The 25249-nt window shown below is 38.9% G+C and overlaps 3 protein-coding genes, 1 non-coding gene and 1 pseudogene across 4 annotated transcripts; 1 reads left to right on the top strand and 4 right to left on the bottom strand.

Moving 5' to 3' along the window:
- The first annotated feature begins 2940 nt into the window (after positions 1-2940).
- LOC127803491 (universal stress protein A-like protein) lies at positions 2941-12354 on the top strand. The gene is made up of 4 exons (XM_052339742.1): positions 2941-3271; positions 11346-11467; positions 11659-11777; positions 12017-12354. Exons 1-4 carry the CDS (start codon positions 3076-3078, stop codon positions 12123-12125), a joined length of 546 nt encoding a protein of 181 aa, XP_052195702.1. The 5' UTR covers positions 2941-3075; the 3' UTR covers positions 12126-12354.
- A 501-nt stretch (positions 12355-12855) lies between these two features.
- LOC127803492 (PWWP domain-containing protein 3) lies at positions 12856-16464 on the bottom strand. The gene is given in 4 exon segments (XM_052339743.1): positions 12856-14631; positions 14633-15393; positions 15396-16029; positions 16308-16464. Coding segments are annotated over 3 exon segments (2673 nt in total). The 5' UTR covers positions 15973-16029; positions 16308-16464; the 3' UTR covers positions 12856-13296.
- A 1712-nt stretch (positions 16465-18176) lies between these two features.
- Positions 18177-19150, bottom strand: LOC127804726 (50S ribosomal protein L12, chloroplastic-like; annotated as a pseudogene).
- On the bottom strand, positions 19077-19148 carry TRNAP-UGG (transfer RNA proline (anticodon UGG)). The gene has a single exon. It is a non-coding gene; the product is annotated as a tRNA-Pro (tRNA).
- A 146-nt stretch (positions 19151-19296) lies between the features above and the next one.
- LOC127804725 (monodehydroascorbate reductase 4, peroxisomal) lies at positions 19297-24817 on the bottom strand. Its single transcript, XM_052341684.1, has 7 exons — positions 24598-24817; positions 24248-24299; positions 23263-23343; positions 22308-22426; positions 21293-21512; positions 20318-20436; positions 19297-20209 (listed from the first exon to the last, which is right to left on the bottom strand). Exons 1-7 carry the CDS (start codon positions 24715-24717, stop codon positions 19472-19474), a joined length of 1449 nt encoding a protein of 482 aa, XP_052197644.1. The 5' UTR covers positions 24718-24817; the 3' UTR covers positions 19297-19471.
- Between the last annotated feature and the right edge of the window lie 432 nt (positions 24818-25249).

Here is a 25249-nt window from a genome sequence, read left to right as displayed (position 1 = left end):
ATAAGCTGGGAAAGCTGAGACAGGCATTGCCAAGCAAGGCGTGTCAACCCCCAGCATATATATAATTCATTTTAGATGAGGTGGTGTTGGGCTGCCGAAAGGATGAAGCTTGTAGGCGTTACCCAATCATTAACATTTGAAGGAATTAGGAAATTAATTTAGCATAAAAGTTTCTTATATAATGGAAAAAGTATTTATATAGTATACAAAGTTTACATCATATTTTTATTATATATTATTTTTATGTGCTATATTGAAACACTCTTTATATTATACAAGTTATATCTCCATAATATAAATCGAGCAATCGGATGAGTAATATGTCGGTGTCAATTCAGTGAGTTACGAGTTCGATCGTTACTATGCGCAAGGGCTGAAAATCCAACTTGTGATTTTATCTCTCTTGACGTAATTGAGATCACGAGCATTGAAAGTCGCATAAAGACGATCATCTCAAGTTATTCGTACTGCTATATACCGTAGCATTTTTCGTTACTCAATAAGCTTATTCTTCTTTTATCTTGCATGAACATAAGCTTTAAATTGGTGACGGTGTCACAAATTGAAAATTATTTGACTTGGTAATAGTACAAATCAAGTAGATCAAACTTTGTTCAAAAATCAGACTAAATCGATCAAATAGTTGTTCAAACCAAAAAAAAAAGTAAAAATAACAAAGTGTAAATGGATAGAAGAAATTACGAGTGAGCAAAATTTCAATTAAATCAAAATAACTAAACCACCAAACTGAACCAACCAATTTTTAATAAAAAGTGATGTTTTTGACATTTCAATCGGTTTAGTTATTTTAATTTATTTTAATAAAAAAATTAAATTGAATTGAAATAATTGAAAAACTCAATTTTAAAAATCGAATTGAATCGGTCTATAAATTGAATTGAATAGAATCGCCAATTTTAACATGCTCGATTTGGTTATTTCAATTTAATTGAAATTTTGCACATCCCTAATCTCATAAGAACTATTATTTACTTTGTTAGGATAAATAGAGACTTTGTAATAAAAAATAAAAAAGAAACTATTATTTACATTATTTATATTCGTATTTAATGTAGGATGTCACTCACTAATATGAGCTCTTTACGAGTCATTTAGTATAAGATAAGTTTTTAAATTCTCGAAATTCATAATTCCTGATAATACTTTTGGAAATATTTAATTTCTAATTTTTTTACAATTATATGTTTAAACGTTCTTATAAATATTGGATATTTTTTTCTTGATAATATTATATTTTTATATTTGATTTAAATATAATATTTATAGAAATCCATACTATTTTTTCAAAATTATCCTTATTTAATTTTTTGTTTAAAAATTATAAATTTAGTCTAATATATAAAATATTGGGACTTACAATCTCTTTAAAAAGTGAAAAAATATCATTTTTTATGCATTATATATATGTATGTATGTATATATATATACATAATATATATATTTGTATAAGAGGGTAATGAGTGTTTTAAATTTTTTTATTTGTTAAAAATTTTTCCTAGTCTATGAAAATCTAAGGTTGCGTTCTCATTACTATTTTCAAGTCATTTTTAGTTTTTAATTTTATAAAATAATGAAAACACGTTCTCTTTACTGTTTTTAAAAGTGCATTTTTAAAAACAAAAAAAAAATTGTAAAGAAAACTAAAAACAACAAAAAGTTATTTTGAATATTTTCATCCAAAATAAACTTAAAACTCAAAACATATTTATTTATTCATATTTTATTATTGTAATGGGAAAAAAGGTTACAAAATTTATTAACTTTAAAATGTATATATATTTTTAATAATATATTAACATTAAATATTTATAATTTACTTAATAATCAAATTTATTGAATAAAATATCATTAAAAAAATATTTTCAAAATTTCAAAGAGAACGTTTTTCTAATTTTCTATTTTTAAAAATAGTTTTTTAAAATGACAAAGAGAACACGTCTTTAATTTTCTAAAAACAAACTATCAAAACAAAAAACTGAAAATGAATTCAAAACTCAAAATTAAAAATTAAAAAGTAAAGAGAACACAGCCTAAGATTCTCAACCCCATGAAATTTGTTTTGTGAAAAAGTTGATTAAAAATAAATATTGAGAATACTATTTTTTTAATTTTTTTTTTAGAATAAATTATATCAAACATGAGAACGTAAATTCTCAACTTAACATTTACAAAAATCTAAAATTTTCTCTTGTACTAAAGTCTCCTCGAAGAAAAATAAATTGCATGTAAAAGAAAAAAATATGATTTTTCTATATCATATAATATGGTCAAAATTTGATTATTATTCATTTTGACCGATAAATATATGATTACACAAGTTTATTCTTCAAATAATTTTTGTAAAGAGTAAAAATTATCTTCTTACAAAATTATTATGTTGTTTACGTTGTGAAACATAATAATTGCCCAACGCAAATAATTTGAGAGAGAGGGCATGGGCCCATAGAAGATGGTGAGATCCACACACCACTCTTTTCTAATTTACGTCGGACGTAGGTAACAGATCAACTCTGTATCTTTTTATATATAAGGGATATATATAAGTTTTAACATAAAATTGGATACAATTAGAGTTTGACATGTTGGACAACTAAATTATTTAATATAATATTTTTATTCTAATTCAAAAAATATATTTTTAAATGTTAGAAAAATTTAATACCATGGCCCAAGTAGTCGGCCCACAAGTCTAATCTGGGCCACTCAGCACCCGTCGGCACAGCCCAAGCTCATTTAATACGTGCAAGTGTGAAGTAACGGTTACGAAACATAAGAAAATAATCGACAATTTGAAAGGCAAGTTTGGTAATTTGGAATGGACAAAAATCAATGGCCACGAGGCCCACGCCGACGCGTGACGCGTCCCGTTAAAGCAGGGCAGCGCTGAAACTGTCTGGCATACTGTAGCAATTGTGGACAGCACACGTGCAGTGTGGGGGGCGCGATGCGTCTACGTACGCCAAACCGACTCCTTTATGTGTGCCAGTCGGAGAGACCGGACTCCTCCAGATTATTCTCAGCATTTTCGATTTGATTAGAGAGAGAGAGAGAGAGATGGCAATGGAGGGTGGAGCGCAGTCGGAGCCGACTCGGATAATGCTGGGGGTGAACGAGTCGACCATCAAGGGCTATCCACACGCTTCCATCAGCAGCAGAGGAGCATTCGACTGGACTCTCAAGAAGATCGTTCGCAACAATCCCTCTGGTTTCAAGCTCCTCTTCCTTCATGTCCAAGTCCCCGACGAAGACGGTTTCCCCCCCCTCTCTCTCTCTCTCTCTCTGAATATGCGTTTGTATATGTATATATTTGTTGTGAGCTCGCATATATGTTCTCCCACTCGTACGGTGGTGTGCGTGATTGTATACGGCTCTTTTAATCGTTTGGTTAGGGTTTGTTGATTCGATCTGATTTGATACCTATGTCTTTCTAAGGAAATGATTTTTTGTTGTTTGTTTCCTGTTCAAAATATTGTTTGCCCTGGCTTCTAACTGCAAATTGATGGATTAGCTTTCGATTTGATGGTAATTTGGCGATCTACTGAAGACTTCGTATTCTGTGAGAAAATGTTTGGATTCTTTTGGCCACTAATCTATGCCTGGTCATCTCTGCGTTAGTCTTAATTTGTGTGAATTTGCCCAATCAGGATAAACCTGATCATGCAAACTCCCTGCCTCCCTCCACGTTCTTCTTCTTCGTAATAAAATGCGGTTGAAGACGCAACTAAATTACAAAACATTAATATAATGAATAAATATAATAAATCAGGGACAGATTTGGGGAAACTCAGGAGATTTTCCTGTTTGTCTATAGAAAAAGTGACACGGTTATTCTATGCGTACACCAGTTATGCTAACAGGTTATAGTATTTACCTTCTTGTTTTTCTAAATGTGGAGGTCAACGCATGACCCTTGGGGAAATATATTCAACATCTCATATCTATGAAAGCAATCACACATGACGTCAGAAATTAAGCTATTGAAGGTGTGGGGCTAAGGAGTTAAGGGCACTCAATTGAAACAAAGTAGTTCTGCTCACAGACTCAAACTAATGTCATGTTACTTGTTTACTCAAGTATCTTCAAAGTTATCTAAACAAACACATGCTACTTGGTCCATGGTAAAATATTTTGCTGGGATTTGGCATATTAATTATCAGAAGACTCTGATAATGTCAAACTTAACTAGGATTGGACAAGTTTCTTCACTGTAAGGGCAAGCAATCTTTTCCTTTTTAGCATTTTGCCTCTGAAACGTACTTGCACCATATGCATATGTAGAAAAGGGGGATATATTTTCCCTTAAATATCAATTTCCGGTGGGAGAGAAGAGATTCAGAAACAGTATAATTGCAGCCTTGTCTTCTAGGAGCTAAGCTACAGGTGAATTCAACTAGACAAGGTTTACTTCCAGATTGTTGAGGGCCTTCCCAAATCTGGTCACGTTGAATTGTTGAGATGGTAGCCAAATAAATTTTGCTGGTAACTTGTTGGAGTTTATATGTGGCTTATTGAATATTTGGCATTTCTTTATGTGAAGCCAAATATTCCCAGTAGTTCTATCCGTTTTGTGGAATGCATCAGTGGATACCTTAAAAGTCGTTGGTTAGGAATTCTTTTAAACTGTAAGATTTGTTCAGGTCTCATGGACATTCAAGAATTGAGCTCTCTGATGACTGTTTCTTGGTTTATGACTTCTGATTTGATGCTTCATCCCTTGGGTACAGTTTTGCATGAACATTTAATGTACACTTTTGGGTCATAAAAGTTAAAGAGTCATTCTCCTTTGGACAAAGTTTGATTGAAATGGCATATGGTTTGCAGTGATGATTTTTCTTTTTGTATTTTGAGATAGAAGAGGCTCACGGTGTTCATTCATCATGCTGTTTCTGTAAAATCAGTCATGGAAAAGAAAAGGATCTTATAGAAGACTCTACCTGTTTATCTGGGATTGCACTGGTAGATTTCATCTCCTCTCCGAAAGTCTTGGATCCTACTACCGAAATGAGAAACTATAGAGAAGAATTTGATATTAACCCTCATACATGTTTACATAAAATAGAATTAGTTACAATAGAAGGAATCCCCAGATTAGAAGGCGGCTTTGGCACCCTTGTTGTATTATATTATCATGTTTGATGTACATCTTCATTGAAGAATGGAGAGGAATGGAGGGGGGAAGTGCATGTCGTGTACCTAAGGGGGGGACTACTGTAATAAACAATAGATGGCTATAATAAGTGGAGAGTGGACATTTAAATTTGAATGCGGGAAGTGACAACCGTTTTGCTGGCGCCAAGTTCCCGCGGGGACTGAGTATAAAAGCTCGCCCCTAAGTTCATTTGAGGCATTGAATACAATTTGAAATTTCCTTTTCTCTCAACTTTCCCTCTCAATTCTCTAATTTCCCTTCTCCCTGCTTCAATTCTCTTCTAAATAAAGGAGAGTTATCCTAGTCGGATCAAGGATTTGACAAATTGGTATTAGAGCACCATTCTTGGACCAAACATTTCGACGAATTCAGTGCAATGGTGGACAAGACTTGCATGAAGCAGTTCGAATTGCAGCCACAACAGGTGACAACCACAATGATGGATATGCAATCACGGGTTGGATCTATGGAGGATTGTGATTGGAATGCTGGTTGACAAAAAGCTAGAAAAGGCCTCAAATCATTTGCGCGAGGATATAAGCAACCAGATCCAAGAGGAAATGAGAGAAGAGAGCAATATGTTGCGTGATCAGATGCAACAATTTATGCTCATGTTCTTGAGCTAGGCTCAAGTGAGGATGTCCCCTGATTTTCCCCCATGAGAGAGAACGGATCCGATATTGCCGACGATTGGCACTAGCTAGAGGGTGGCCGGGTTGTCAGAAGTGGAGGTTGATCTAGCAGCAGTTGGAGAGAATGGAGTGGAGAGGAGGCCGAAAGTCCAGGCAAATTCAAACCACTCCAATATTTTGGTTCCAAAATTGCAGTTGCCTGTGTTTGATGAATCAAAACCTTGCTAGTGGGTTCGAAGTTGCGAGAAGTGGGTTTAGGTGATGCATGAACAAAGGGTGAATTTTGCAGTGGCCTATTTGAATGATGTTGGGAATGTATGGTTCCAAGGGTGGTCAACGGTGAGGGGTGAGTACAATTGAGACGATTTTGTTAAGGGACTGTGCGAGAGGTTTGGTGAGAAGAGAACCATGGACATGGTGGAGGAATTTAACAAGATTAAACAGAGTGGATTAGTGCAGGAGTACCAACTCAAGTTCGAAGAATTGAAGCCTCTTATGATTGCTTGGAACCTTTACAGGACCGAAGAGTACTTCATGTCCAGCTTTATTAGTGGGCTGAGTGATGTTCTCAGGCCCATGGTGAAGATGATGAGGCCAAGGATGGTGCAGGAAGTGTTAGAGAATGCCCTACTCCAAGAATTGATTGTAGAAGCCTTGATGAGAAAGCAGATGAATCAGGGCAAAGGGGGAAATTATGGCTTGTCTCCACCTCAAGGGAGAATGCAAGGGAAGGAGACATATAGGGCAGGGGCAGGACCCAAGTTCCAAGCACTGCCACCCCTTGCTCCTATGGGGTAGCAAGGAGGAAGATCGTTGGAGCAACAGAGACCAACACGACTATGCTACAAGTGTGGGGATAAGTATTATCCCAAACACCAATGCAAGAGACAACTACTCTTGCTGGAAGGGGGTGAAATAGAGGGAGATGCAAGAGAAGAGACCTGAGGCTATGGGGAATGAGTGGGAAGAGGAAGATAATGGCACCATTTCACTCCATGCCATAAAGGGAGTGGCCAACAGTAAGATTATCAAGGTTGAAGAGAAGGTGCAAGAGGGTACTCTCATGGTGTTGATTGACAGTGGGAGTACCCACACCTTCATTGACGAAGGTATGGCTAGAAGGATGTATTGTGAGTTATCAAGCACACAACCCCTATTAGTGACGGTGGCTAATAGAAGCAAAGTGTTGAGCAAGTCAGCTTGCCTTGGATTCTGCTAGGTGATGCAAGGGGAAACGTTTGAAGCTGATTTAAGGTTGCTGAAACTTGGGGGATGCCAGATCGTTTTAGGAGTTGACTGGATGAAAGGGGTAAGTCCTCTCAGCTTCAATAAGATGGAAGTCATGCTAGAAAATGAGGGAAGGAGAGTCACCCTCAAAGGGAATGTGGAAACCGAGGCCTGCAAGTTGTTTAGAGGGAAAAGGTTGCAAAAGTTGCTGAAGTGTAAACTCTCCCAAGTGGCTTAATTATTCTCCATTGAGGCAAGGGAGGAGATGGAGGAACCAGGGGAACAGGAGGGGCAGTGCTTGATGGCAGCCACCCACCAAATCACACCGCAGTGGCAGGTACATGAACTAACTTCCCTAGATGCACTACTCATTGAATTTCAGGACTTATTTGTAGAACCTAGGGTCCTCCCTCCTAAAAGGCCATTTGATCACTCCATTCCCTTACAACTTAATGCATAACTAGTTAATATAAGAACTTATAGGTACCCCCTAAAACTCAAAATCGAGATTGAAAGGTTGGTAAAAGAAATGCTAGACCAATCTATAATCCGTCCCAGCAGAAACTCATTTGCCTCCCTTGTCCTTTTGGAAAAAAAGAAGGATGGAACTTGGTGTTTCTGTATTGACTACCGCTAGCTTAACAACATCACAATTAAAGATAAATTCCCTATCCCCATTATTGAAGACCTATTAGATGAACTAAGCCATGCCTCAATATTTGCTAAACTTGACCTAAGGTCCAGATATCACCAAATCCGGATGAACCCCACTGACATCCCTAAGACCGTTTTTAAAACTCACCAAGGCACTACGAATTTACAGTAATGCTTTTCGGATGAACCAATGCACCAGCAACCTTTCAAGCCCTAATGAACCACATCTTTGAGCCATACCCCTTAATTTTGTGCTAGTGTTCTTTGATGATATATTGATCTACAACTCCACCTTTTCTCAGCACCTAGAACACCTTAGGACTGCACTCCAAGTCCTTAGATCCAATTAGTTATGCATCAAAAAGTCCAAATGTGCTTTTGCTTAGATAGAGGTGGAGTATTTGAGGCATGTGATTTCTAGTGCTAGAGTTAGCACTGACCCCAAGAAGATTTCAGCTATGATAGCAGATAGCTTGGCCTCGGGGAATGTCAAGTCCTTGAGAGGATTCTTGGGATTAATTGGCTATTACAAGCATTTTGTGAAGAATTATGGGGTGATAAGCAAGCCCTTGACTGATTTATTAAAGGAGGACACCTTTAGGTGGAACGAAAGGGCAAAGGCTGCATTTGGGCTTCTAAAGTAGGCCATGAGTGAAGTTCCTATGTTGGGGATTCCTGATGTTAACAAGCCATTTACCTTGGAGGTAGATGCTAGTGGAACTGGAGTGGGAGTTGTTATATCTCAAGATGGCTGACCGCCTTCATGAGTCAGGCCTTGGCTCCAAGACAAGGGCTTAGCACGTATGACAAGGAGCTAGCCCTTATGGCAATGGACAAATGGAGACACTACCCGGAGGTGGGGCAATTCACCATCAAGACCAACCATGAGAGTCTGAAGTTCCTTGGACAACAAAAATTGCACACTAACTTGCAAAGGAAAGGTGTGGCCAAACTGATGGGGTTGAATTTTGTGATTTAGTATAAGAAAGGAAAAGAAAACGTTGTTGTAGATGCTTTATCATGGTGTCAGGAGGAGGGAATTAATGCAACTATCACAGCATTGGTACCATATGGGTACCAGGAGGTGGCAACAAGTTATGACAAAGGGAAGTGGACAAGGGAGATAATGGAGCGACTAAGCATTGACAACAGTAGCAGGCAAGGATATACCATGTGCAATGGGCTGATTAGATATTGGGGACGATTGGTGATAGGGGATTGGGAGGTTCTGAAGGATAGAATTCTCCAGATCATGCATGATTCTCCCTTGGGGGGACAATTGGGTATTCAAAACACATACCAGAAGGTGAAACAGGTGTTTTATGATAGGCAGCCCATAACATTCCCCTACCAAAAACCTAAGAAATAAGGGCAGAATAGAGATATTGAAATAGGAGAAGGCAAGTGGTGCATGTGCAGCCAACAAATTCAATTAAGGGGTAGAATGGGAAGAGTAAAGAGGGGGAGGCATGTGAGGACAATAGATTCCTTTAAATAGAAAAGCAAATAGAGTAGAATGGGGGGAATTTTCTGGAGAGTATAGAGGGAGAGCGTGGACCTCTCGAAAATCCACTTTCTTTTCATTTCTTTTCAATTTCCAGCTTGTAGTTCATTCGATTATCAGTGTCCTAACATTTTATTGGCCAAGCCTAAAGAAATTAGTAATGGAGTTTGTATTGAAATGTGACACATGCAAGAGATGCAAGCATGAGTCAGTCACAAGGCCTGGGCTGCTCCAACCCCTCGGTGTACCAGATCAGGCTTGGGCCAACATAACTATGGATTTTATAGAGGGTTTACCCAAGTTAGAGGGAAAATATTGTATCCTAGTGGTAGTGGATTGGTTTATCACACCCATTCACGGCACAGGAGGTAGCCAGGCTCTTTTTGGACAATGCAGTGAAGCTACATGAAATTCCTCAATCCATTGTGTTTGATAGGGACAAAGTGTTCACTAGCCTGTTTTGGCAAGAGCTATTGAAATCCCTAGGCTTTAAGCTCCACATGTCGACTGCCTACCTCCCGGAAACGAATGGCCAATCGAAGAGAGTGAATGAGTGCCTTAAAACCTATCTAAAGTGTTTTTGTTTCATGCAGCCTAAGGGGTGGCACAAATGATTGTCCATGGCACAGTGGTGGTATAATTCCAGCCACCACCGCTCCATTAATGTGATGTCATTTGAAGCTTTGTATGGGTACAGGCCTAACATGCTGTCATCCATTGGTGAACCAATTACTGTAGCTGCAGTGGATGCCAATTTACAGCATAGGCAGAACATTTTGCAGACCTTGAAAATGGAGTTGGCTAAGGTCCAAAACCAGGTGAAGCAGTTGACAAATAAAAAGAGAGAGAGGGTGTTTGAGGAAGGGGAAGAAGTATACCTCAAGCTCAGTCAACCCCATTTGAGGTCCCTCTCAAAGCAACAGGTCACTAAACTGAGCCCAAGATTCTACGGCCCTTACCCCATCATCTCTAGGGTGGGATAGGTAGCTTACAGGTTGCAACTACCTGAGGGGACACATATTCACCCGTGTTCCTTCTCAAGAAGTCAGTGGGAAACTAGGCGATCAGTCAAGCCCTTCCACCCCAACTCAGAGAAGAAGAGCCAGCAGCCACCCCTGTAGCCATCCTAGACAAAAGGGTGATCTTCCAGCTGGGAGCTCCACTCACCCAAGTACTGGTGCAGTGGTCCTCACTACACCTGACAATAACACTTTGGGAGTATCTGCCAGAGTTCCTCCAGCAGTTTCTCAGTGTGGCCTCAGCATTCTTGGGGACAAGAATTAGCTTAAGGAGGGGGGAATTGTCGTGTACCTAAGTGGAGACTACTGTAATAAACAATAGATGGCTGTAGTAAGTGGAGAGTTGACATTTAAATTTGAATGTAGGAAGTGGTAACCGTTTTGCTGGCGTCAACTTCCCGCGGGGGGCTGAATATAAAAGCTCGCCCCTAAGTTCATTTGAGGCATTGAATACAATTGGAAATTGTCTATTCTCTCAACTCTCCCTCTCTAATTCTCCCTCTCTCTTTCTCTCCCTTGTTGTCTTTCCCTCTCAATCCTCTAAAATTTTCCTTCCCCCTACTTCAATTCACACCTAATTCTCTTTTAAATAGAGGAGAGTTATCCCAGTCGGATCAAGGATTTGACAGTGCAGATTTTTCATGTGTTTGTGACTGTGAGCCTGATTTGGATATTGACTGGAGGCCCTTGGAAAGATGACCAGGGGCGGTGATAATTTACAGCAGAATCAATGAGATCCAACTTATCAGATAGGCGTCTGTAGGAGAAATATTTGATTGAAAATTAGGATTTTTTTTTTTTCCAGATTTTGGTTGTGACTTGATTCACATTACTATGAAGAAAACAGAAATTTTGATATCTTTCTCCACTTTCTTCAATTGTATACCTCATCATAAAAAATTAGGACATGTTTTTATCAGATTTTGGTGGATTTGATCAACTTACAATGAAAAAGAACATAAATTTTGGTACTTTTCTCTACTATCATAAATTCCATACCTCTACATAATAAGTAATTGCATATTTTCTTGTTCTTAGATTTGAATCGGGCTTCAGTTTGCCTAAATTAGTAGGGAACTACCAGCTCTTGGTGTTCTGTTGACATGTTCTTTTAGCCTAATGAAAAATATTTTGGCTAGGTTTTGATGACGTGGATAGCATGTATGCATCACCTGATGATTTTAAGAGCATGATGCACAGGGACAGAATAAGAGGACTTCACCTGCTGGAGTTCTTTGTCAATAAATGTCATGAGCTTGGGGTACTTGATATTTACTTTTTAAGACTTGCGTCCCCGCTTTTCACATTCTGTCAGTTAGACATTCTCATTCTCATGCACACATACACAAATGTAAAAGCTTTCCATTTGTCTTTTACCGCTTTAATCAGTACTTTGTTCTGAACTTCACATTAGACATTTTTGTTCTTGACCCTTACTCTGAAAGCTTCTAGGTTCCTTGTGAAGCATGGATCAAGAAAGGTGATCCCAAGGAAGTAATCTGCCATGAGGTCAGGCGAGTCCAACCAGATTTGCTGGTTGTGGGGAGCAGGGGTCTAGGACCTTTCCAGAAGTAAGCTTTCTTGGTCATTTCTTTGAACCATTTGATGCGTCCTTTCCATTCTTGAATGTCTTGCTTCTTATGTTGTATACATGGGAAGAGAGATGATATTCTCTCTCTCTCTCTCTCTCTCTCTCAAATCTTTTTATTTGCCACCTTCTCCCAATGGTGCCAGAAGCAAAATAGATTACTGCTCATTAATTATCAAAGCTGAATTAGAGGGAATTGACACCCCTAACTCTGGCGTGCAGGGTCTTTGTTGGCACTGTGAGTGAATTCTGTGCAAAGCATGCCGAATGCCCCGTCATCACAATTAAACGCAAGGCTGATGAGGCACCTCAGGATCCAGTTGATGATTGATTATACTGGTGGAATATGTTCATTGATATACCATATACTGCGGGTAAACTCGAAAACAATTGGTGTAATTGATGCTTGTAGATGAAGAAGTATGTATTAGTAGTCGTTCCCCTGTGAAGTTGGCTCGATCGCTTTGCTTGATCCCATTGTTTTCTGAACCAGTGTGTAAAACTCGTCATGTAGAGAGACATTGGATTTACTCTGTTATAGAATTTGATTTTAAAATCAATTAGGTTCGTCGTGTAGCTTGCCCGGTAAGCCTAATCATCATCATTCCAATTGAAATAGAGAAGGATTGATCCGCAAATTGCAAGGAACCCCATCCCATGTATGCTTGGTATTTATATATAGCATGCTATATTTGTTGCTTGCAAAATTAAACAAGGGCGTCCCAAGTCTACCGCATGTTTATATCATGTGTTTTTAATATTTTCCTAATTCAAATCATGATCTTTCAATCATATAAGAGCAACCTTCATATTATAGTCTCAGGCTTGTAGTGCTACAAGAAAGCAAGCTCCGTTTACTAGACGCCCTACACACAAAGGTGCTGGGAGACATTGCAGTTAAGAATATGGGACTGAACTAGAGAAAATGACACTGGATACATATGTGTGTGTGTGTGTGTGACCCAAGCAACAGGATTCCCATCTTGACGATGACCAGCAATTGCAGAGCAGGCATTTAGAACAAGACATGGCCGCTTAAAACATTAAATACCAGAAGAAACTAAGATAAATGTTCAGAAGTTACCCATTCATCTGGAGCGAGAGGGGAGAAGTAGAAGAAGATAATGTTCACTATGAGATGATAAAAGCAGAACAAGTTTGCTAACACAGACGCAACCGATCTATATCAAATTTACCTCTTATGTCGGAAATTTAACTACGAAGCAACACGAACATCTATTCCTATGTAAAAGAGTCGCAGGCTGAAGCTTAGATGGCCACAAACTGGCCCCACTCATCTGCCACTACCCCAATTCAAGATGAGGCATTGGCCATTGAGTTTACCTTTTCCAAGAGGCCTTTCATCTCAACCTCTAAGTTGGACTTCATCTCAGGGAACGTTTTGGCATTAGACGTTTCCAGCATTGATGCCATCATCTCAAGTTTTTGCTTTATGAACACGAGGCCAGACGCTTCATCAACAGCAGAATGCTGTGAAGCAGCTAGAATGCCTTCACCCACCCTGGAGCAGCCGAGGGATACTTGAGCCGGAAATTGACTTTAGCAGGTCCAAAGGGGCTCCTCTTCGTAGATTTTTTAAATGCTGCTTCAGCATCAGGGCCCTTCACAAAGACAACCCTAGCACTGGAAGAACTGGGTAATACATCTGTTTGCATCTCGTTCACAGGCCCAAATTTGCTAAATACTGAGATGAGGTCACTCTTTGACGGCAAAGAGAACCCAGGGGGAAATGTCACAAGAAGGCTCACAGGTGCATAAGCTACTCCGCCAATGCCCTTGTCATTCACCTTAATGACTGAAGCTACAGCAGACTGATCAATCCTTGGTTCAACTGATTTTTCCTGTTCATCGTTCTCATTACTTGTCTGCTGGGATACATATTCAGGTGAGACAGTGTCAGTCTGGTTCAGGTTGCCTTCCAGTAACTCAAGCCTGGAGTTCAATGACTTACGCTTTCTACCTCGTCGATGGTTTTGGTACATTTTGTAGTTGGAGCCGTTCAAATAGATTGCACTTCTAAATGCAGTAGTGAATCCCGCAATCATATCAATGGAAAATTTCTCCCTCAAACATAGAGGATCAAGGGCTGCAGATCTTACTTCAGAAACTACTTCTTTTATAGATGCACTTATTTCCACCGAGTCAATCATCAGCTTCTTATCTTCTTTGGGAGACTGAGGATTTGACTTGGTAATCTTTTTCCGATCTTTGTTGGGTGACTGAGAACTTGAGGAAGTAATCCTTTTCTGATCTCCTTTAGGTGACTCAGAAATTGGGTTAACAGATGCGTCAACTGCTGTATCAGCTACCTTGGAGACTTTTGTCTTAAAAGTTTCATCATCACACTTCACAGGGGGAGAAGATCCAATAAGCCCACTGGCAGCCTTGGTCGCCCTCTCACCCACTTCAGCAACCTCAGCAATTTTTGTATATTCTGCCTCTGAGTCCTGCTTACAGCTTGAGTTTCTCGCCCTCCACTTCAGACTAAAGGAAGGTGACTTCAGAGTAGTGAAGGGAGGTGATAAGTATTTGCTCTTCTTCCTTTCCCTTGGTGTAGACACACACTCAGATTCTTCTTTGGGATTGCCATCACCATTCTCGAACTTCCCAATTTCTTCTTCACCCTCATTACCACCATCTTTAGTATGTGATTCTCTGTTCCCTACAAAATTAGGAGAACTTAAAATCTCAGTCATATTCCTCCTCCCTCTCTTCCTCTCTGATGGAGAAGTGAAATCACTGCTACCCTCACTTACAGCTTCTTTACCACCCTTCCTTTCTCTCTTCTCAGATGTTGATACCAGTCTGCCAGGGCTAGTTGCATCAGTAGTGGTAGTCCCCTTTCTTATCTTCTTTCATAAGTTGAGCCACACTTTTCCTCTTCCTTCTATGGTAGAGCTTATTCTTTGATATTTGTGGGCACTTCTGCAACACTGATTGATCAGCTTGGTCAAACTCATGGTGTTCCGGAGAAGAAACCCACTCTTCTTCAGATGGACCTTGCATTGGAAGTTCAACTGGAGCACAAATATCAGTTACATTAGTCGCCCCATTCCTACTCTTGTCTTCGAGACCTTCAATATCCAGGGGTTCATGATACAAAGCCAGCATGTGGCACCCTTTAGCACGATAAAATGCTGACATCCAACTTCTCAACACGGTAAGCTCAAGCATACTGGGAGTATAACTTACCTTTGCAATACACTTCAAAGTTGCAATTACTTCTGCTGGTCCATACTGAATAATTGAACATCTATCTAAATCACAGTCAGGCACAAGGACACCTTGCTTGATTCCAGCATTTATCGACGACGGTCTAGCAAGCTGAATCCTGGTGTCCTCTGAAATGCAAGAACAAGTCAATGTTGACTCCACCAGCCTACCTATCTCATCCAGTGCCTCGCATACAGCATTCAGAAAGTTCTTAGAACTACTTTGCTTAGACATTTTCTCAAAATTCTCCGTAAAATGTTTCAACTGAGAAGGGGAGCACCATGAGAATGAGCCATCCCCAAAGTATGCAACAAGCAGCCGCTCCCTGCTATCATACTTTCTTGCATACTCAGACGCATTTGAAGATCATAAATTTGCCCGGGCCACCAAGGGTGACTCCTAATTTTTCCCCACACGAAGTCCCCAACAGAGTACTCATGTTCTTCGTCACCGTCATCCTCACTCCCCTCGCCATCAGAATTCTCATTCCCATTAGGTTTCGCATGATGTCCACTGGCTTCCGCTCCGGTTCCGCCCCCCTCGGACACAAAATCTGGAAGTTCCATTTGCTTCTCATCTTTGTCTCCACCATTTCCAGCCATAGAACCTTCATCACCTCCATGCCCAGAATTTTTCCCACTCGCTTCAACACCGTTCCTAGGGACGGGAACGTCCACAACCAGCAAAATTCCAATCCGGCCCAAATCAACATCCTGAGATTCAGCCTCAACAATCCTACCTCTATCTGCACCTTCAGTGTCGCCACCAACGCAGTTGTCACCGTTGTTCAAACCCCCGTTGCCACCGCCAGAAACCCTAGACCCATTTCCCGGGGCCCCGACAACTGACTCGGACCCAGAACCCGACCGATTGGCAGGTGGAGTTGGTCCGCGTGAGAGTGAAGCATCAGTCTCGGCTAGGGTTTTTGTCGTTTGAATTTCCATGATTGGCTAGATCTTCTCTTCCCAATTCTTCTTCAATCCTTCCCGGAATTTCGAAGCCTAAAACCGTAAAGAGAACACAAAAACTAAAATAAGAAGTAAAATACCAACCAATCACCGCTGCTAGGGTTTCTGTGCTCTCAGCGCAGAACACTTGAACACGAAGTAATATATTCACATATATTATACTAATCATAAACCTAAATAAACAATCAAAAGCAATTCATAGATGCAAGGAAGGCCAGAAGCCATCAGAGAAAGAACAACAAACGGAGAATTCAACAAGAATAGTATAATACAATAGAAAGCATAGAATACAGTAGAGGCGAGACGAATACCTGAACGCAACAACGAAGACGATGGTTTCGCGATTGTGCTCCTCCATTTGCGTTTCCAGACCAAACTTACCATAATTTATTACATAATCGTATGCCTATGTATGGTGTCCACATGCATGAATTAGATGTGTCAAATAAATCGTGTTAATCGATTATTTTTTTGAACAACGTCACACTATCGTGACTGACATGGCCTATCGATATTTAGTTATACTTGGTTTTTTAAGAGTTCGACCTAACTCGATTTATTAATACCATTTTTATTAATGAACGAGCTATGTTAATCGATTATTTTTAAAACTACGTCACTCTATCAAGATTAACATGATCTATCGATATTTAGTTATATCTAAATTTTTGAGAGCTCGACGGAACTCAACTTATAAACATCATTCTTATTGATTTCGTTATTGAGATAAGTAGAGTTTGATCAATGATATTATTATTTTTATTATAAAATAAAAATATATTTCAAATAACATCTTGAGCTAATATTTATAGTTAGTTATCTTAATATAATTTTATAATTGTAAATATTTTAATTTATAATTTTATTTATTTTTTAGACAACTCATGAGCCCAATTAAAAGTGATCATTTTAATTGATATCTTATGAATTCATAGTATAATACTTGACATTATTAAAAAATGTACTTCCTTTATGTTTTAAAAGTTTAAACCAACCTAATTCATAAATGTGAGTCATACAATTTTGATCAACCTTAATCGAGTTCATATATTATTTTAAAAAAATAATATATAAAATAAGTAATATATTCAAATCATGTTAAATACTAAATAGTATCTCATTTTTTTTCTTTAATGACAATTAAAAATTATGAAATAGATATAAACGTACAATTTTCAAATTATGGCATTTGTCGTTACCAAAAACATATACTAATGCCTTAAAAAGCATATTTTTATAATTGCAAACATTTCAATTTATATCGTGCCCAGTCAAATCAACTCAGTTGGACAATAAATTAATTATTATTCTTTGAGAAAAGAAAGTGGCCAATCCAAAAGGACAAGAATCCACTATTCTTTAGGAAAGTAAAGTTAGGGAGAGTTGGATCTTATGAAGAAAGATACAGTACGAGGATAACTCTGAGAGAATTACTTTCATTTATTATTATTATTATTATTATTATTATTGATAAATAAAATTATATTCGGTTTCATTTATTTGGGTCTTAAATATGTTTTTTAAGTAACATAAATTAAATTTTAATTTAAAATTATAATATAAGATATCAATAGAGAATGTCATCAAAGCATCTATATTAGACCTACAGATAACATCTTCATAAATTTTATTTGGTTATTTTTGCTTTTGTATTTTTATATTTTTGGTGTAATTATTTAAATTTTTCATTATTTTAAATATACTATGTATATGTATTTTTAAAATAATTTAATTCTAATATTTTAATTTTTTTATATGTCAAGTTAAATTTTTTATTATTTCGATTACACTTATATATTTATAATTTTAAGTTAATTTTAAAAAAAATAAAATAAAATGAGTTAATTTAACTTTTTTATGGTATAATAATTAAATTAATTTAAAAATAAAAATATAAGAATATAATTGAAATAAAAAAAATTGAATTATCACATAAAAAAATTAAAGTATTGATATAAAAATATAAGTACAAAAATATAAAAAATTTAATAATCACATAAAAAATATTAAAATAAAGATAAAAATATAAATTTAGCCATTTTTATTTCTTTAATATTCATTGGATTCTCCGCTCTCCAAATATATTTGAAGGTAGTGAAGCCTACTTTCGTCTTTCCATCCAATCCAAAGGCATTTTCTATCCGTTGGGGAGCCTTTCCAAGGCATTTTCCATCCATTTTCTAATCCTAATAATACAATCAAACGAGCGCAATTCAACAATAAAGCTCTGATCGATCCGTTTGAAACTAACGTGCAATGCGAATTCGCGCAATTCAACAAAAACACTTGAAGAGCAAAGCCGCAAGATTGAATCCATTTGCGCTTCGGTTGATAATCAGAGTAAAAGTATATACATTGAGGAAAAATTTACCCCCAATTGGATCGATTTCGATTAGGTGCTAAGCAATGGCGACCTTGGTTCCAGCTTCTTCGAGCTGTTTCTTCGCCTCGTCGGCCTCTTCCTTGGACACGCCCTCCTTGAACTTCTTCGGCAACCCCTCGATCAGCTCCTTCGCCTCTTTCAGAGCCAGGTTCGTCAACGCCCTCACCGTCGCGATTCTCGCTTTGCTCGGCACGTCCTCGATCACGACGTCGAACTCCGTCTTCTCCTCTGCGGCAGCCGGAGCATCGCCGGCGGCTGGGGCGAAGGCAGCTGCGGACACGCCGAGCCTGTCCTGGAGGTACTCGACGAGCTTTTGGGCGTCTGCCAGGGTTAAAGTGGAGATGTCATCGCCGAGCTTTACGACATTCTCCGGGGCATCCACGGCCGCGATGGGGAGGAGGAAGGTGGCGCGGCGGGAGGCTCTCGGAGCCCCGAGAGGGTATTGTGGAGTTTGCTTAGGGAAAATGAGGGAAGCGTGAGTAGAATTGGTGGCCGAAGGCGATGGGTAACAGGGTGAGCGGAGAGTGAATGGATGATAGTGTCGAAGCCATTTCGCTCAGAGAGAGAGAGAGAGAGAGAGAGAGGAAATGGTGATGGGGATAAGAGTAGTGGGATTATGGGAAGAGTCATCCTTATGGGGTAATTTTTTATAATGGCAATACTGCCCTTTGCCAATCACGAAAAAGGGAAAAAATTAGGGGCATTCCGAGAATCGAACTCGGGACCTCTCGCACCCAAAGCGAGAATCATACCACTAGACCAAATGCCCTCATGCCCTTCAGTCTTCTTGAATGTACTATATATCTGTAATAGCTAATGATTTGGCAAGCTAAATACACTTCCACACAAGTCACCCAGAAAAGAAACAACATAAGAACTGGGCCGTTGACAAGGAAAGAATTGCACAAACAACCCACTCGACGGAAACCTGATAAAGTGCATTGATATTGGAATTGAGGTAACAACTATATATGGCATAAGACAGCAAGTATATTAAATTCCCCAACTGTATAACCTGTTACAACATGGTTATTATCAACCATCGACTACACGGATCCACTCCCCCCATTGCCACATACATTGCCAACTCCCTCACCACCTTTTGCGTCTCCACCCATACCAATACGCAAACGCAGCTACCGACGTCGCAACTACTACTCCGGCAGTTGCGTGCCACGCATATAGAGGCTTGTCCAGAGCCAAGGCAGAGCCCCTGACATCAGGAGCCTGGGGCTGTGGAGGCGGTGGCAACGGCTTCTGGTTTGCTGCCAAAGCGAATTCCAGACCCTGTCGCTCAAGCTCGGCTAAATCTTCGATTGCTGGCTTGAGCATCGTGACGTTGGATATAGCCTCGTACTGCTCCTTGGTTCCGCCTTCTAGGAACGAACCCACAAGATGACCCTTGCTAACCCAATAAGCCCCGATGGTCTTTCCTTCAAAATCCCCGAAGTGGACAACCTCGCCTGCATTGTCCCCGTAGAACTGCCAAGACAAGGTGAAGACGCGGGAGTAGAAGAATGGCAGGTAGTCGAATTCGCCGGTCTTCTCCGGCTCCATGATTGCGGCCACAGCGTGCCGAGCTGATTTTCGCGCGGAGTCAACGTGTTCAAGCCTGCGGGTTTCGCCAAAAAGTTTGACAGGAAATGCGGCAACATCACCAATGGCATAGACTGAGCTGTTGCTCGTCTGCATTTTCCCGTTCACCTTAATCCCTCCCTTCTCCAGAGTTAGTTGGCCTTCAAATAGGGATGTGTTAGCACGGATTCCAATTCCCACCACAACCATATCTGCGGGAAGACGATTCTCATTCCTAAGTTTAACTCCTGTAACCTACATGATAAATTAGTTCAAGTTTCGCGATAAAATTTAGCCAAGCAAGCTTCATTTCTTAAAAATATAAGCAATTTGAGGCAGTTAACCTAAGCTTTAGCGCTTTACCATTCCATCAGTGTTCAGTTCAAAAGATGACATAACAGTTCCTTTAATGAACTTCACTCCTTTAGCCATGTAATACTTCTCATAGTAACTAGCAATCTTGGGTGTAAATAAACGGGCCACTGCACAAACCAAAGAAAGATTAATGGACTGAAGTCTAGAGCAAATGCTTATGTGGTTCATCAGTGGTGCAAAAATTATAACACCGAAGCCAACAGAAATGCAGTAAATTTAGATGGTTACAGAAAATCTTGCTAGAAAATGAAAATGTCCAAAGAGATGCAAAAATTGGATACAAGTATGTTTTTGAACCACTTAAGGGTATATGCCAATGGATGTCCACATTGAAAATGCATTTGGACATCTTATCAAAATTAAGCCAAAAGACAGAAATACGAAAGTCTAGAATTCATGTAGGCAACCCCACATAGTGGGATAAAGGCTGGATATGTTGTTGTAGTTGTTGATTGTTCCTTCTTAACATGATTCTTAATGGTTGCCATCTCTTGAAGCAAGGGACTCTGTTCTTGTTCTTTGTAATGGGTACTTGGGAAGGCAATAGTTACCATAAATGGTGTGATCACACTATAAAATTAATGCGCTGGTTGAGACTACATAATCATACTTTCAAAAAAACTGCTACTCTGAAACTCAAAGTAGAACTGTCGTTGGGATCATCGCATATAGGATTAGCCGATCGGCCCTATCCCATTTAGTTGGATTAAAGTTTCAGATATTTTTGTTGGTCATAGATTCATAGCATATAGGATAAAGGTTAGGTGATTCCCCATTAATATTTTGAGGAACTACCTTAAAACATGATTTGGAAAAGTGATTTCACTTCATATTAGGGAAAAAATAAATTAGAGATCTCCCATTATCATTGAAAGATGGATTCTCAAACAGGTTAAGAAACTGGGGGAGGGGGATGGAATTAAAAAGTTAAAAGATGCAACAGTCTGAAACTTTAATACTTACTGCAATGTGCCTCTGGGAAAACCATGGTGACATTTATCTTGTTTATTGCCAAAGATGCAGCACACTCCATTCCTATGTATCCACCACCAATTACAACGGCATTCTTACCAATACAGGATTGCATAACATTAACCAGCCTATCTGCATCAGCCAAGTCACGTAAATAGCAGACATTGCCAGCATCTGATCCGCCAAGTCCAAACTCTTCAAGCTTCAAAGCCTATGCACACCAGAGTAAAAAAAGACGATTAATATTGCCTGAACTGAATGAAAATTAACCTTGGTAACAAAAGCGTTCTAAACTAGGAGGATGTTAACATAAAGCTCTTGAGTTGACTAACATAAGTGAATTTTGGATTGGGCAAAAATTAAATGGTTGGACTAAAATATTTGGAAGTCTTAACACAATCATCAAGCTCGATAATTAAGTTCATTTCATGGAAAATATGTTTTTGTCAAGTGTACTCAAACATGAAACTGCAGTTTAAGGACCGTATTCCCCTTAACTTACTGCCCCTAGCCAACTGTAGCTTCTCGTGATAAAATTATCATGCTGCACATTCAAACAAATAAATAAATTTTGAGATCCTTCAATCCTTCATATAGGAACTTCCAGGGCAACTTATATGCAAAATTATTAAGCACTACAAACTCTTTTTCAAACGAGAGAATGCCATTTTTTTAACAATATTTTGGCAATATTTTAGGTTTTCTTGCACTTAACAAAATCAAAGTAAATGCCCAAACTATGGCTTCTTGCATTTCACAAATCAAAATTCAATTTTAGCCTAGGTCCTAGGTCTACAGACATTATGCAGCAGCACTCAGAAATAGGGAGATGACTTGTTCTCTATAGCTTCTTCAAAATAATACTTTTATTTATCATTCACAACATCCAACTTAACTTTGGGTGCAACACACATGGATAGATAGGCAAAAAGACTACCACAATACCACTAATAGTTCACTACCCATACACAATGCATATAGAGTATTGCAAGATTATTTTCAATACCCGAGCACCTGTTGCAATGATGAGAATTTTGTAGCTTATAGTTTCACCAGTGGTTGTTACCAACGTTTTCCGCTTGACATCTGCAGACTTAACCCGTGTTCCAAGAACCAGTTCAATCCCTAGAAATAGATATTCAGACTCCAATGATTAGTGATTGCACCAAGAGAAAAAAAAAAAATCAAACAAAAGCAATCTAATTATATTGATTTAATAAACAAGATCACATTAAGCAAGCAATGTATGCTCTCAAAATAACTGCGGGGAGCCTTTGCCAGTGCTGCTAGAACCTCAGAGCTGCTTTATTCAACACCCCATGCCCCTTCGGGTAGAAACTTAGCAAATGATTACTAATCCTCATATTACAATTGTTTTTACATTGACAAAATAATTACCCTCAAGAAATTGTGACAGTGAACTATAAGCAAATTGGAAGCACAAACTGGAAGTAAGAAGAACCTAATTACGAAACTACTACCCTAACCCTTCTATTCTTTTCTTTATTTTTTTCTCCTTTTTTTTGGTTAACAAAATTGTTGTAATTAGCAAATAAACCAATTAACGTTTTCAAACATTTGCCAGTGTTTATTATGTAAATTATATGATTCCTAGTTAGACTTGGTCATATAAGCATATATGATTCCATTAAGTTGACATGCATAGGCTTACAAGGTGAAAAGTTGGGAGGACATTTTCAATTTAACCTAAATTGCATGTTATCAAAACATTTGGCTTAAAGTTCAAAATACAGCATGGATTAAAGGCTCTTAGCATTCTGATTAAACCTCATAGTCAACTGAGCAGTTTCTTTCCCCTTTTTTTCCTTTTTTATAAATTGCAGTGGGCATGATATAATACAACAATAATCGCAAGCCACAATCCCGCTAAGTGGAATTGGCTACATGAATTCTAGACCTCCAGCCATCTCTCGACAAGGTATAATATGAGGAAGAATTACCATGTTCCTTGTACCATTTTGGCGTTAACCTTTCCTCATTAGCACCTACACAAGTGTGGAAGGATGGGAGGCGTGCTGGGCCTGCATGTCAAAAAATCAATATTTTTAATTACAACAATGGAAACATTAATAGGAAACCAGTATGGAGAGTCAGAAACAGTCGCAAATATTCAAACTTTTACATTGTTTTTTGTCAAAAGCTTATTATGGCATGTGCAAAGAAAATTAAGAGATCCATAAGCAAAAGCAAAAATCTAAAGACAAGTCAAGCAAACTCTTATGGAAATACTTCTGACAATCCAAAACATGTAATCACATTACACCAGTGTCTAGCTATTAATATTCAGTCCAGTCAACACATAAAATGAGCTGAATAGACCCAGTATCATTTTTGTCTTTCTCAGCCAGCAGACACAATTGGCTGAACGGCTTCTTTGTCGTGTCCATTTGTAAACTGCTTAAAGCCTTCACTTTCCTCGGGGTTTATATGAGTTACACAAATTCTCACCAACGAGAAGAGAAAGGTTTTAAATGCACATGGCATAATTTAACTCCAGCCGGTAACAGCCTTGATGAGTCCTTCAAGGGAAGAATCACACCTGTGATAAGCCTCCAGTTTGTTGTTGCCACCAAACCAAAAGACCCCTAGTGGCCCCAGAGGAAAAAATACACTCTAGAATCCCCTAGTGTTGGAAGTTACTCAAGTCATTCGGTGAAGTGAGTAAGTGACTCCCTCAAACAGCTCAAGATCTAGATCAAAGCAAATGGGTCGAGGTCAAGTGACCTTGGACAAGAGCAAGTGGAATAGTACGATCCCGCAGACTATATAATCACACGCACAAGAGAACTGGAACCTCAAAAGGAAATACACATATGCCCCACTCATAGCAGACTCGGAGTTACCATATTCGGAGCATCATGCATCTGTGATGAAAGAACTGAAACATTGTTACAGGCAAGAAATCTGTGGTAAAAAAGAGTTTACCTTCTGGTAGAAGATAACCTTTGCTTAAGGCCGGTCTCTCATAAGGCGCAACCTGCACGAGTTAATCAAACTCCCAGAAATAGTTAATTCAAGGAAAAACATCTAAATTTTACTCCGAGAATCACGAGAGTAGAAAAACGGTACACTGTTCATCAACCGGCAATTTAGTAAACGGCGGAAATCGTAATTGGGGAAAAAAAAAAACTGGGACATTTGGTTCTACTTCGGAGCTTACCATTGCGAATTTCGTTACTCTCTCAAAGTAAATTCAAAGACCATACGTAATGAGAACTGAAGACAACTGATTAATAAAAGAAAAAACAAGGGATGACAAGAGGGAGAAATCTTACAGATTCTTCAGAAATGATGCAGAGCTCGCCATGAGAGACTCCTTTCTTGGTGAATTCAAGGGCGGCGTAGCCGGCTGCCACGCCTCCGCCTACTATCACGTACACAAACGCTCTCCCCATTGCTGGATTTTATTGGAGGAGCCTTCGAAACTGTGCTTTGGATTAAGGAAGCACGCTCTTCAACTCTTCGAGTCCCACGAAATTTCGAAGATTTAATTCCTCCATTTATCGGACCCAAATCTAAACGTGGGGCTGAAGAGAGAGATGGTGCGGGTCCTCTGTTGTTTTACGGATTTGCCCCTATGGGGATTAAGTTCTGGTGCTTCGAGGCGTACGGAAATGGCGGTTGATTAGGGTCGGTGGGGCCGGGAGTTTGCTTGGCCAGGCAGTAGTATTGTGCCACGTCACTTGCCGGGACGTAAGCTTTGCGAACCGTGATGATTTGGCAGGTTGCGTCGATACGACGTCGCTTAAGTGAATTGTGGATGGGGCTCCGTGCCTCTGCCACACATTCCTTGTTTGGATTCCAATTTATCTTATTCCCAGCCAAACACAAAATTTAAATAATTTTTTATTAAAGAAAGGGGTAAAATATTAAACCCCTAAATTTTAAAAACAAATCAATTTAATAAATTATTTATTTAAATTTGGT

The sequence above is a fragment of the Diospyros lotus genome, chromosome 6 (genome assembly GCF_014633365.1).
Source record: "Diospyros lotus cultivar Yz01 chromosome 6, ASM1463336v1, whole genome shotgun sequence".
Classification (NCBI taxonomy): Eukaryota; Viridiplantae; Streptophyta; class Magnoliopsida; order Ericales; family Ebenaceae; genus Diospyros; species Diospyros lotus.
This window is presented reverse-complemented; position numbering and strand designations above follow the sequence as displayed.